Source organism: Mustela putorius, unplaced genomic scaffold, assembly GCF_011764305.1.
Source record: "Mustela putorius furo isolate JIRA1106 unplaced genomic scaffold, ASM1176430v1.1 tig00003834_pilon_pilon_pilon, whole genome shotgun sequence".
Taxonomy (NCBI): Eukaryota; Metazoa; Chordata; class Mammalia; order Carnivora; family Mustelidae; genus Mustela; species Mustela putorius.
In genome coordinates this window covers 73,964,843-73,978,294 of record NW_025421987.1, presented here as the reverse complement: position 1 = coordinate 73,978,294, position 13,452 = coordinate 73,964,843, and the positions used below count along the sequence as shown (strand labels likewise).

The following is a 13,452-nucleotide window of genomic DNA, read 5'->3' as shown; positions in this document are numbered from 1 at the left end:
GGCTTAACCCACTGAGCCACCCAGGTGCCCCTCTTTCACCTCTTTGATTAAATTTATTCCTCGGTGTTTTATTATTTTTGGTGCAGTTGTAAATGGAATTGTTTTCTTAATTTCTCTTTCTACTGCTTCGTTATTAGTGTATAGAAATGCACCAGATTTCTGTACATTCATTTTGTATGCTGTGACTTGATGGAATTTGTTTTATCAGTTCTAGTAGTTTTTTAATGGAGTCTGTAGGGTTTTCTATTTATAGTATCTTGTCATCAGCAAGTAGTGAATATTTTACGGATTTTTTTGCCTTCTATTTTGTTTTCTTGTCTGATTGCTGTGGCTAGTAGTTCCAGTCTATGTTTAATAAAAGTAGTGAGAGGAGACATATTTATGTTCCTGATCTTAAAGGAAAAGCTCTCAGTTTTTTGCCATTGAGTTTGATGTTAGTTGTGGGTTTTTCATAGATGGCCTTTATTATGTTGAGGTGTGTTCCATCTAAACCTACTTTGTTGACAGTTTTTATCAAGAATTAATATTGAATCTTGTCAGATGCTTTCCTGCATCTGTTGAAATGACCATATGGTTTTTATCTCTTCTCTTGTTAATGTGGTGTATAATGATAATTGATTGCAAATATTGATCCATCCTTGCATCCTTGGAATAAGTCATTATGGCAAATGATTTTTTGTAATGTATTGTTAGATTTGGTTTATTAATATTTTGTTGAGGAGTTTTGCATCTCTCTTCTTTAGGGATGTTGGCTTCCAGTTCTTTTTTTTAGTGGTGTCTTTTGTCTGGTTTTGGTATCAGGATAATCCTGGCCTCATAGAATTTATTTGAAAGCTTTCCTTCCTCTTCTATTTTTGGGAATAGTTTGAAGAGAATAGATATTATGTCTTTTTTTTTAAGATTTTTTTTTAAATTTATTTATTTGACAGAGATCACAAGTAGATGGAGAGGTAGGCAGAGAGAAAGAGAGAGGGAAGCAGGGATATTACGTCTTTTTTTAATGTTTGGTAAAGTTTACTTGTGAATCCTTCTAGTCCTGGATGTTCATTTCTTAGTAGTTTTTTGATTACTGATTCAAACTGGTGATCCCTTTATTGTTATGTATTGCCCTTCTTTGTTCCTTACTGTAGTCTTTATTTTAAAGTCTATTTTGTCTGATATAAGGACTGCTACTCTGGCTTATTTTTTTGTTTGTTTGTTTTCACTTCCATTTGTATGGTGAATGATTTTTCATCCCTTGGCAATAGTCTAATCCTTAGATCAGCTCTCAAACTTTGATACAATGTTTAGGATCAAATCCATGCAAGGGCAGCATGGGAGTGAGCTAGAAGTTCATAAACAACTTTATAGGGTTGCTTTCCTGAGCTCTGCTTTCTCCATGATCTCTCCACTACTTTTGGGTTTCGTGTAGTTTTTTTGTTTTGTTTTGTTTTTTGTCCTTTAACTAGAAATGTGGTGCTTTATTTTCCCCACTCTGCAATGTGCTTTCTGCAATGATGTTTGTGTCCAGAGCCAAGCAATAAATATTTACAGTGTCCTCTCGGAACCAAGCTCTTCTAGTTGGGAGATCAAAGTTCCAATCACTCAGTGTTTCTGGTGCCTGTGAGCTCCTTGCTGCCACCCCATTACTGCCAGAAGATACCATTCTTTCTTCTCAAGCCTGAAGCAGAGGAGTTCTACCTGAGTTCTCTCTACCTGTGCCGGTGCCTGTTGCTAGGTTCTCCCTTCAGGCTGATGATTCAGATGGGGGAAAATTGATAAAGTCCCCATTGGTTAGATGGTACATGTGTTCTTCCTGAATTCATGAACACCATATGTCTCTCCATTTATTTAGATCTTACTTGATTTTTTTCAACAATGTTTTTACTTTACATACACAACAGTCCCACTTCATGTATGGTTTTGCTTTCTGCAATGTCAGTTAGCTGAGGTCAACCGCAGTCTGGAAGCAGACAATCCTCCTTCTGACCCGTTGTCAGAGGGTGAGTAGTAGTCTGCCTAAAGCTACATCACAATGCCTACATCATTCATCTCACTTTATCTTATCCTGTAGGCATTTTGTCATCTCCCATTATCACAAGAAGAAGGGTGACTACGGTATAATAAGACATTTTGGGAGAGAGAGACCACATTCACCTAAAATCAATTACAGTTTTATTTATAATTATTTTATTTTTTATTACAGTTTTATTACACTTATTATTATAGTTGCTCTATTTTATTAGTATTGTTTATCTCCTACTGTCCCTAATTTGTAAATTAAACTTTATCATTGGAATGTGTGTATGGGGGAAAACAGAGTATATGTAAGATAGTCATACAAGGTTTGGTACTATCTGTAGTTTCAGGCATCCACTAAGGGTCTTGGAATGCATGTCCCACAGATAAGGGAGTGCTACTGTATAGGTCTTGCCTACGTTTTGTTATTTATCACATAATATTTTTTTAATGTTACTGTAAATGGTATTTTTAAAAACTTTATGTTCTGATTTTTCACTGCTGCTGTATAGAAATACAACTGATTTTTTAATATTGAGCTTACATACTGCAACTTTGCTTAGTTCACTTATTAGTACTAGTAGCTTCATTGTAGATGACTTCGAGTTTTCTCCATAGATGATCGTGTGATGTGTGAATAATGACAGTTTTGCTTTTCCCTTCCTAATCTGTATACCTTCTATTTTATGTTATTGTCTTATTGTTTTGGCTGGACCATCAGTAAAGTGCTGAACAGCAGTGATGAGAATGGATGTCTGTGCCCTGTTCTCAGTGTTGGGAGAAATCTCATGTTTTCAGCATTCACTTTGTTGTATTACACTTTAGTTAGGTTACCTCTTTTTTTTTTTTAAGATTTTATTTATTTATTTGACACAGAGAGAGATCACAAGTAGGCAGAGAAGCAGGCAGAGACAGAGGGGGAAGCAGGCTCCTCGTTGATCAGAGAGCCTGATGTGCTGGGATCCTGGGATCATGACCTGAGCAGAAGGCAGAGGCCTAACCCACTGAGCCACCCAGGCGCCCCTTTAGTTAGATTTCTTGTAGGTGCCTTTCATTATGTTGAGGAAATTCCTTTCTGCCTATACCTATGATTTGAGAAGTTTTGTTATGAATTGTATTGAATTTTGTCAAGACTTTTTCTGCATCCATTGAATTGATCGTTTGTTGTTGTTGTTGTTGTTGTTGTTTTTCTGTTAATGTGGTGAATTGTATTGATTGATTTTTCAACTTTTAAAGCAACCTTGCATTCTTAGGATAACCTCACTCTGTCATCATTTGTTATCCTTCTTATAAGTTGTGGTGTTTTTCAAATTCTGAATTCAATTTTTAATAGACATAGGACTAAAGTTTCAGTTTCTTTTACTATCGTCTTGGTAGCTCATTTCTTTCAAGGATATTGTCCATTTTATCGAAACTATCATATTCTTATAAGATTATTTCTAATATTTCCTTGTTATCTATTTAATATCATTTTAATGTCTGCAGGCCCTGTAGTGATTTTTTTGTCTTTCATTCATTTTTTAGTATCAGTAACTTATGCTTTTCCTTTTTCTTTAACTAAGTCAACAAAATTTTTATTTTTTAATCTTCCAATCCTTGTATATATGCATGCACTTATTATAAAAACCTGACATATAATAGCATATATAAAAATTGCATATTTCTCCATCTGCGAATATATGATATATTTTCAATGTCCAGGTGTTTAGTCACCTTTTTAAAAACCATATACTTTATTGATGTATGCTTGCCAGACAAAAGAGCTGTACATATTTAACATATACAACTTTATGAATTTGGAGATAAGCATCCACCTGTAAAACTGTCACCATAATCAGTGCCATAAACCTATCCATCACCTCCAAAAGTTTCCTCCCATCTTCTTTATTTGTTTTTAGTTTTTGTAATAAGAACACTTAAGATCTGCCCTTTAGCAAATATTTAAGTTTGCCATATAGCATTGTTAAGTATGGGCACTGTGCTCTCCAGTGGATTTCTAGGGCTTATTTATCTTCACCTAACTGGAACTTTGTACCCTTTGACCAAGACCTTATTTCCTCCTCTTCCCAGGCCTTGGTAACCACCACTTACGAATATTGGTCTTTTATCTTTTTAATGCATTATTCTTAAAATTGAAGACCTCTTGAGAGCTATTTTAAGATCCTCCAAAATACCTAATAGACTGCTCTGCATACAGGGTACACCGTGCTTGTAGGTTGAATAAAGGATGATAAATACTTAATTGCAGAGTGTAGATGCAACCCTTGTTGTGGGAATATACACTGGTGCAGCCACAGTGGAGAATAGGAGGGAGGTTCTCAAAACATGAAAAATAAAATTGCCATATGACCCAGCAATCCCACTTCTGGACATAGAATCAAAGGAACTGAATCAAGATCTTGAAGAAATAAATGCATTGTTGGGTTTATTTTTTTTTTTTTAAGATTTTATTTATTTATCAGAGAGAGAGAGTGGGAGAGAGCGAGCACAGGCAGACAGAATGGCAGGCAGAGGCAGAGGGAGAAGCAGGCTCCCCGCTGAGCAAGGAGCCCGATGTGGGGACTCGATCCCAGGACGCTGGGATCATGACCCAAGCCGAAGGCAGCTGCTTAACCAACTGAGCCACCCAGGCGTCCCCATTGTTGGGTTTATTGCAGCATTATTCAACATAGCCAAGACATGGAAGCAACTTAAACGTCCTTCGAGAGACAATAGATAAAGAAAGTGTCATATTTATATTCACTGGAATATTGTTCAGCCTTAAGAAAGAAGAAAACCTGCCTTTTGCAATAATGTGGATGAACCTGTAGCACATTATACTAAGTGAAATAAGCAAGACAGAGAGGAACAAATACTACATGATTCCATTTACATGAAGAATCGAAAATTGTGAACGTCCCTTTTTTCTTTTTTTTTTTTTTTAAAGATTTTTTATTTATTTGACAGAAAGATCACAAGCAGGCAGAGAGGCAGACAGAGAGAGAGGAGGAAGCAGACTCCCTGCTGAGCAGAGAGCCCGATGTGGGGCTCGATCCCAGGACCCTGAGATCATGACCTGAGCCGAAGGCAGTGGCTTAACCCACTGAGCCACCCAGGCGCCCCCCTTTTTTCTTTTTTTAATCTAGCTAGAAGTTTGTTCTCAGTCTTATTACTCTTTTCAAAAAACTGGATTTTAGTTTCACTGTTTTTTTTTTTTTTAAGATTTTATTTGTTTGAGAGAGTGAGTGAGAGAGAGAGAGCGTGAGAGCACAAGAGTGGGGTCAGAGGGAGGGGGAGAAGCAGATACCTGCTGAGCAGGGAGCCTATCTTGGGGCTGGATCCCAGGACCCTGGAATCATGACCTGAGCTGAAGGCAGACACTTAATGGACTGAGCCACCCAGCTGTCCCAGTTTCATTGAGTTTTCCATATTTTTCTGTTTTAGACTCCATTGATTTCTACACTTGTCTATTATTCTCTTCCTTCTTCAGGTTTAATTTGTTTCCTTTTTTTTTTTTTTTTATTTAATTTTTAATTTTTTTTAGTAATTGCTCCACCCTGTGTGGGGCTGGAACTTGTGACCCTGAGATCAAGAATCACATGCTCTTCCAAATGAGCCAGCCAGATGCCCCTCTCTTTTCTTATTCTTAAGATGGATGCTCTGATCCCTGGTTTTAAACACAGTCTTTCTGATAGAAGCATTGGAAGCTATAAAATCTACTTTTTTCTTTTTTTAAGATTTTATTTATTTATTTGACAGAGAGAGAGACACACAGTGAGAGAGGGAACACAAGCAGGGGGAGTGGGTGAAGGAGAAGCAGGCTTCCCGCGGAGCAGAGAGCCCAATGCGGGGCTCGATCCAAGGAACCTGGGATCATGACCTGAGCCGAAGGGCACCCCCCTATAAAATCTTCTAAGAGGAACATTGGTGTAGAAGTACATGTTCACATCTCTGAAATCAGGATGCATCTTACACTCATGTTCATCTCACATCTATACTTGTCATACTTTTTTCTTTCTCAGTGGTACAAATGGTAAGGATGCATCTCACAATTATTAGTGTCCTAGAGTCAATGACATGTGGTTATTATACACATGTTCTTTGGAATTTCGCTTATCTAATAGTTGCTTAGTGAAGATCCTGATACGATGCTCATGAGTCATAACTCTAATAGCTACTTTCTTTTTGCCAGTGAGACCTTTGTTTATACTTGATTTAAAGCATGAATTTTGGTGTTTTACCTTTTTATGCATTATCCTTAAAACTGAGGGTTCCTTGAGAGTTATCTTAAGATACTCCAAAGTATCTAATAGAACATTCCTCACACAGTGTACACAGTGCTCATAGATTAAATAAAGAATGATAAAGAATTAATTGCCCAGTATAGCATTAAAATTGCCCCCCAAATGGAAGATTTCTGACTTTACAATTAATGTGTACATCAGAAAGTTATAAGGGGCACCTGGGTGACTCAGTCATTTGAGGGTCCGACTTTTTATTTCGGCTCAGGTCATGATCTCAGGGTTGAAATCAAGCCCCGTGTGGGGCTCTGCACACAGTGGGGGGTCTGCTAGAGGATTCTTTCCCTCTCCTGTTGCCCCGCCCCCTTCTACAGCACTCTCTCTCTCTCAAATAAATAAATCTTTAAAAAATTGCAAGTATCTATATATTATCGGATATCTCTCACCTTCAGTGAACGCATGTTGTGTTGTACAGCAATGCATTTTTTCTACCTAAAACAGACGTCTTTTTAATTCATTTTCGATCCTTGGTTATCAGTTGCTGCATTTTTGTTTCTTGGTTTGGACATAGATTACCTATGTGTCACTTTTGTACTCTAAATATGTAAGTATTTATACTGCATACACCTCACTATTTGCCTGTATCCTTATTTATGTTCTCCAGTATGTGTTTCCTTTAGGTCCTTTATCTTTGTGGTTTTTTCTTTAATGGAATGAAATAGAGCATGAAAAGATTTTGAAAATTTCTTTAGCTCTTTGAAACCCTGCTGGTCTGACGTGCTTGGAGGACTCCCTAGCAAGGCAGTATCCAGTCCAGAATTCTACAGGTTTTGATCCTCATACAGTCTACTCTTGCTCTTCTAAGTCTGGCATTTCAGCAGATAAGGTTTTCTTGTCTTTCTTTCTTCCTTTTTTTTTTTTTTAAAGATTTATTTATTTTAGAGAGAGAGCGCACAGGAAGCAGGGGCAGAGAGAGAGATAGAGAGAGAATCTCAAGAAGACTCCCCGCTGAGCACTGAGAGGCAGGGCTGGATCTCACAACCCTGAGATCATGACCTGAGCTGAAATCAAGTCAGCTGCTTAACCAGCTCAGCCACTCAGATGCCATACAGTTTTCTTTGTTTTTCATTTTGTTTGTTTGTTTTTCCTCGTTATAGAGGAGTTATATCACATACAGGTTTAACTCAGATACTGATTTTAGAGCTCAACCCCAAAGGGGAAAAAAAGACTGTACTGTACTCTTAGCTGCCTATGGCACTAAAGAGAAGAGCCCAGGGATTCATTCTTAGATTGTGAATATCTCTATCAGCAAACCTGCCTTCTTCCCAGCTCAGAAAGCTCTGGGGTCCTGTGGACACCACTTGCTGGTATAAGAAGTTAGGGTTTATGTTTGTCAGTTAGAATACTCTTGGCTTGGATGAACAGAATGCTCAACCAAGTGTGGCTTCAAGAGTGAGAATTTATTTGTCTCATTTAGTAAGAAAGCCAAAGTTAGGCAGTCCTGAAGTTGGTGAAATGGTCTAGTGATTTCAGAGTTCTGGTCTTCCCCTTGGAATTTCAATATGGCTGTTCATATTGGATATGATGTAAAAATCAGATCCGCATGCAACATCTGTCCTACTGCTACTTTCCCTGGTGTGTGTGTGTGTGTGTGTGTGTGGCAGAAATCAAAGAGGAAATACTTGCCCATTAATCCCACATGTGCCTTCTAGTATATCTTATGTCCAGGATTGGGTCACATCGTGCTCTGGGCCCACAGGAGTCTGGGGAAGCAAGTCTTGTAGAATATTCAGAGGGTAGAGTAGGTTTAGGTTGGGGTTCTAACTGAAGAAAGAAGCTGGAGAATGGCTGTTGGCCAGGCCGTCAGCAGTATCCACATATGTTATGTATCTGTACATGAGAGAAAGCCAGAAGGCTTTTTTTTTTTTCCCCTTTTTTATGGCTCATGGCTCTTGTTCTCCAGGTGAAGTTATATGTGAACTCATAGCAGAACTTTGAATGACCCGCCACCCTGGAGGTGGGTGATGGCATTTGGGCTAAAATTGCCTTTGTTTCCTACGACACAATCGGAACTTTATTTTTTGTTTTAGGTTCTTAAACTCTTGCTTTTGCGGTTTCAGGTTGAGTCCAGAAATCTTCCTGAAACGCCCGGTGGTTGAAGGAAATCGTTGGAGGTTGGACTGCATTCTCAAACGAAAAGCAGTGCGTATTCTAAACATATGCCGATGTAATTTTTAAAATGTTTGTTGTCTCTGAAATGTCTTTCTTTTCCAAAGCCCTTCACACATAAGGACAACATTTTTCTTTAGAGTTTGACCAAAGTAGAATACTTATTTTCAAGTTTTTTTCATTCTGATTTTTCCCTGTTACTCTAGACTACATAAATATTTTAGCCTAATTCACAGCATGAATTATATTAGGAACTCTAATTTCTGATTTTTCATCAGTTATGGGCAGTTAATTTTATAGGCAAAAAGAACCCCTGTAACAAGGTTTTATTATTGAATAATAAAGGGTGAAATGAAATGCAGCATTTTATTCTATTCATTATTCTGCCATTTGAGCAAAAGATAAAGTCATGAAGAGAATTATTTCAGTCAGATGGGGCCAAGCTAATGTAGAAGAGCATCGAAGAGGAAGGACATTAAGAATTGGTTGTTGCTTTGGTCCCAGCTTGGGAACAGTTCGTGGTAAAAATGGGAAATTATTTCCTCTCCAGTTGACTGTGTAGATTCTGGGTGAACACTGAGTGTATTGTTTTTGGTCTAAAAAGTCAGTAACTGGGACGCCTGGGTGGCTCAGTTGGTTAAGCAGCTGCCTTCGGCTCAGGTCATGATCCCAGCATCCTGGGATCCAGTCCCACATCGGGCTCCTTGCTCCACAGGGAGCCTGCTTCTCCCTCTGACTCTTCCTTCCACTCTGTCTGCCTGTGCTCGCTCTCACTCACTCTCTCTCTGACAAATAAATAAATAAAATCTTTAAAAAACAAACAAACTTGTTTGAAAAAAAAAAAAAAAAAAAAAAAAAAAAAAAAAAAAAAAAAAATAAAAAGTCAGTAACTGAAGCAGTATAAGCTCACAAATAGCTACTTTACATCCATATTTCTAATTCTTGTTATTATGCAGTTGTCTCCCAACCCTGTTAAACAAAGTTGAATTAGAATAGGTCTGTATTTATTTTTTTTAAAGATTTTATTTATTTATTTGACAGACAGAGATCACAAGTAGGCAGAGAGAGAGAGGAAGGGAAGCAGGCTCCCCGCTGAGCAGAGAGCCCAATGCGGGGCTCGATCCCAGGATCCTGGGATCATGACCTGAACCGAAGGCAGAGGCTTTAACCCACTGAGCCACCCAGGCACCCCTAGATCTGGATTTATTATTAGTCATGTCCAAATTAGGAAGTGCTGGACTTGTTACTGTTTTTTTATATCGTCTTAATCTCTTTTATTCTATCATTAAACATGCTAGCATGATTTGTAGATCCTGGGTAATAGGGGATAGCATTTTTCTGTTTCTCTTAGAACCATGACCCATTTCTTCTTTTCCATTCCACAAATTCCCCTATTCCTTTCCCCACTCACCATCTCCCTTCTTTCAGTGTCCTTTCCCTGGGCCTTTGCTTCAAGATTTCTGAGGGCATCCATAAATACAGTAAGACCTCACTGCAAATATTGGTGGAAAAAGCAGCTTTATTTCAGACGCGTGTACTGCTAAACAACATCATTTTTCTGGCAAGTGTAATTTATTGTCTCAATAGCATTCCGGTCACAAGATTGGAAATTCTGGTCCTGAAAAGCATTATTTGCATATCCCTTAAATAATGTTGCATATAGTTACTGAGTGTCTCCTATGAGCCAGGTTCTACATTAATTACTAAAGGTGCCATATGTGTGAATAGGACTCCATCCCTGCCCTTGGAGGGCTTGCTGAAAGACTTGGTTCAGTCCATGTTTCTCTGTGTGAAATGGCATCTTTCCCATGCGTCCTCAAGATCCCATTTTAGTTCAGTTGTTCCAGCCTTGCCTACCAATAGTCAACCATACTAGTAAATCCTCTTTTCAAGGTACCTATGAAACACTTCACCGCTGTAGGTTTCAATCAACATGTATTTGCTGAGTGTCTACTATGTGCAGGGCACTTGGGTTATCATATGGGGATGTATATAAATAAAAGACATGATTCCTGACTGGAGAGGGCTTAAAACTCTATCTACACAAGAGTCAAGTGGGTACAGAGGCAGTGCCAAGATTCAAAGGCAGGAGGGAGACCACTGGGTAGCTCTAACTGGGAAGCCCCTCACAATATGAGGCATTTAGGGCATTTAGAGTGGGCGAAAAAAGTTTGAAATGACAGGAGGAAGTTTCTAGGTGTAGAAAATGTGGTGAGGAAACATTCTGGGGACAGGGAGTCTGAAAGCTTTGTCAACGACAGTGGAGTGACAAGGTTGATTATAGCTGAGTGTTAGCTTAGGTGGGGTGGCGGGATCAAGTGGGAAAGGCAGTTGCAGCCAGATGTAGAGGCTTGTGAGCCACGACAGTGGTTTGGACTTTATGGAAGAAAGTGGGGAACTATTGGGGAATGGAGCCTGGTAGAGGAGGAATGATCTAATCAAGGTGGTGTGTGAGGAAGGTGAATCTGGCAGGGGGAGAAAGTGGGGAGAACTCAGGCCCAAGGAGCTACATTCTAGGTGACTTGAGTGCGAGGTGCCTAGGGGACATCTGAGTAACTCCAGAAAGCTAGTAAATGCCCCAGCAGGGCTCAGGAAGTAGATACTGCAGGCCTGGCCCTCTATGTCATGTTAGCTCTCCTGTGTTTGCTTTCTCCTTAGGCTACTAGCCACTTTACTTTTCTATCACTAGCCTGGATTGTCTTCGCTTTTTATGGCCCAGGAACCCTGGAGAGGTCCTAGGTGAACACTGTGGCCAAGTAAATATTATTGCATGAGAACGGTGCTTCCTTTCAATTTCATCTGCTTCATGAAACTTGAAATTTTTTAATTGTATATAATGATTTTTAAAAAGTTCCTGCGGAAATAGTAATATTGTTAAATACAAATTTCCTGTGGTTCACTTGGCAGAATCGCTCTTCCTTAATCTAGCTACACCATATTATTTTGGTCATAAATTTTTACCTCCCTGATCATTCTAAATTGACATTTCCTATTTGTAAACACTGTTTCACATAAATAATTTAGTTTCTGAAACCCACTACCTTCACAAAGTACTGTGTTGAAATAACATTTATTCTTACATTAATGGGTCCTGGAGGTCCACAAGGCTGATTAAAATAAAGACTTTTTCCTTCTATCTCATTTTGTAGATTTGGGGGGAGAAATAGTTAAATAAAGACCTTTTCCTTCTATCTCATTGTGTAGATTTGGGGGCAATGTCTCTGCCTCATAGCAGATACATAGGCAGTCATCACTTATAATGGCAGTTTTTAGGGAAGAAATACAATATTTTGTTTCTCTGGTGATAGCCAAGTTGGTATTTTCCCATTTCTTTGGCCTTTTGATAAGCAGTGTTATAATTTAAAATAGTATAAGGCAGCCTTGACTTACAGACTGATTACAGCTCAAGTCAACATCCCAGGTTTCTCACAGGTCTGCACGTTCTGCCCCTGCCTCAAGAGCTAAGTTGCATCATAGTTACGGCAACTGTATTCCTGTATCCAGTGTGTATATTTCAACCCTGGGAACCTATGATTTTGCTAATGGGATCTGCACCAAAAGAATCTTCAAGTGCAGCAACCCAGAGACTTACTGAAAAGGGTTTAGGTCCTCAGGTGGGATTTTGTTGTCAGGCAGTTTCTTTCTGTCCTAGACCAAAAGACACATTCTAGAGCTGCAATTAGTGATCATTAGGAGGGAAAGATGTTTGGGATGGTCAAATGAGACAAATAATCACGTCTTCACCCAGAAAAATCAAACAGGATCTTATCAAAGTGGTGGGCTAGAGGGGCATGTCTGGGAAGGGAAGAATGTGTCTTTAACCTTGAGAACAATGCTTCAAAAAGAAGTGGTTCAAAAAAAGGAAAAAGGCATAGGAGCATTTGTGCTCTTTCACTGTGCTTACATTTGAGTAATGAGGGTATGATTTTTTTTTTTGTCTTTTACTTTTCATTTTCCCAAACTACTATACTCTCTGCAGAAGTCCTGATAAAATTAGGATTGTCTTGGGGATGTGTAAGTTAGGCTATCTTGAAGCAGTGGACACACTTGGCAGCATTTAGAAAACATTGTGACCGCAGTATCTTGATAAATTAGAGAAAACACTGGCTCAAAAAAAAGTCTCTTTTGACTTTAACTATAAAAAATTCTCATTTTTTATTGTCATTACATGTATTTTATACATGTAAAGCTCCTAAAAATTCCTACTGTGTCTAGTACTATGTCTGGTTTACTTGATTCAACACTAATTAGAAAAGTGAACAGAACTTTCATCTTGTAAAATTCGAGTTTCACGAAGTTTATTCTGTGTTTACACCGTGAAGTGTATTCTGCTAATCTTTTGGTTACATGACTTCAGCGGACTTCAGAAACATGGCATCACAAGTCCACTACAAGCCATCCATTTTTCTGCTTGCCTTATTAATCCTTTGCATTAGTAAAACACTGGATGCTTCAGATGTGTGGTTCTTAAATTACAGAATTGATATCAGTCCCCTTTTCTTTTCTTTTCTTTTTTTAATTTTTTTTCCAGTGTTCCAAGATTCATTGTTTATGCAGCACACCCAGTGCTCCATGCAATATGTGCCCTCCTTAATACCCACCACCAGGCTCACCCCTTGCCCCTTACACTCCCTCCCCCCCCTCCCCAAACCCTCCGTTTGTTTCTCAGAGTCCACAGTCTCTCATGGTTTCTGTTCTAGTTTGACTTCCATTTTACACAAGTATTTCCCATGTTTTGTGTAAGTCTGCACTACTGTGACCTGGCAAATGCCTTCATTGTCCAGAAACATTTTTCCTTTGCCCTTTGTAGTTTAGAATTTATGATAGGGTTGTAGTACCTTGACCAAAAGAAGAGGAATTTATTGCTTTATGATCATAGAAATCTTGTCACTAGTTAACCATTTATTATGATATGGATGTCAGTAAATAATTGTAAACCAAATTACCTAAAATGAGCTGTTTTCTTCAATTACTTCCTTATTAGTACTTTGCATATAAGCTAAAAAGACTTGAAAGTCTCTACCCTGTTTCCTTTTTTTTCTTTAAATTTTATCCTTTGGAGTTA

At 38.5% G+C, this 13,452-nt stretch overlaps 1 protein-coding gene across 7 annotated transcripts in view; it reads left to right on the top strand.

Moving 5' to 3' along the window:
• Positions 1 to 13,452, top strand: part of PLD1 (phospholipase D1) — a 199,349-nt gene that overhangs the window by 113,928 nt on the left and 71,969 nt on the right. For all 7 annotated transcript variants that reach the window (XR_006609154.1, XM_004756582.3, XM_004756580.3 and 4 more), the window contains one exon: positions 8,339 to 8,420. Coding sequence is in view for 6 of the 7 variants with exons in the window: in XM_004756582.3 (XP_004756639.1) it covers positions 8,339 to 8,420 (82 nt within the window). In the remaining variant the exon portion in view is untranslated. The remainder of the gene's footprint in view (positions 1 to 8,338; positions 8,421 to 13,452) is intronic.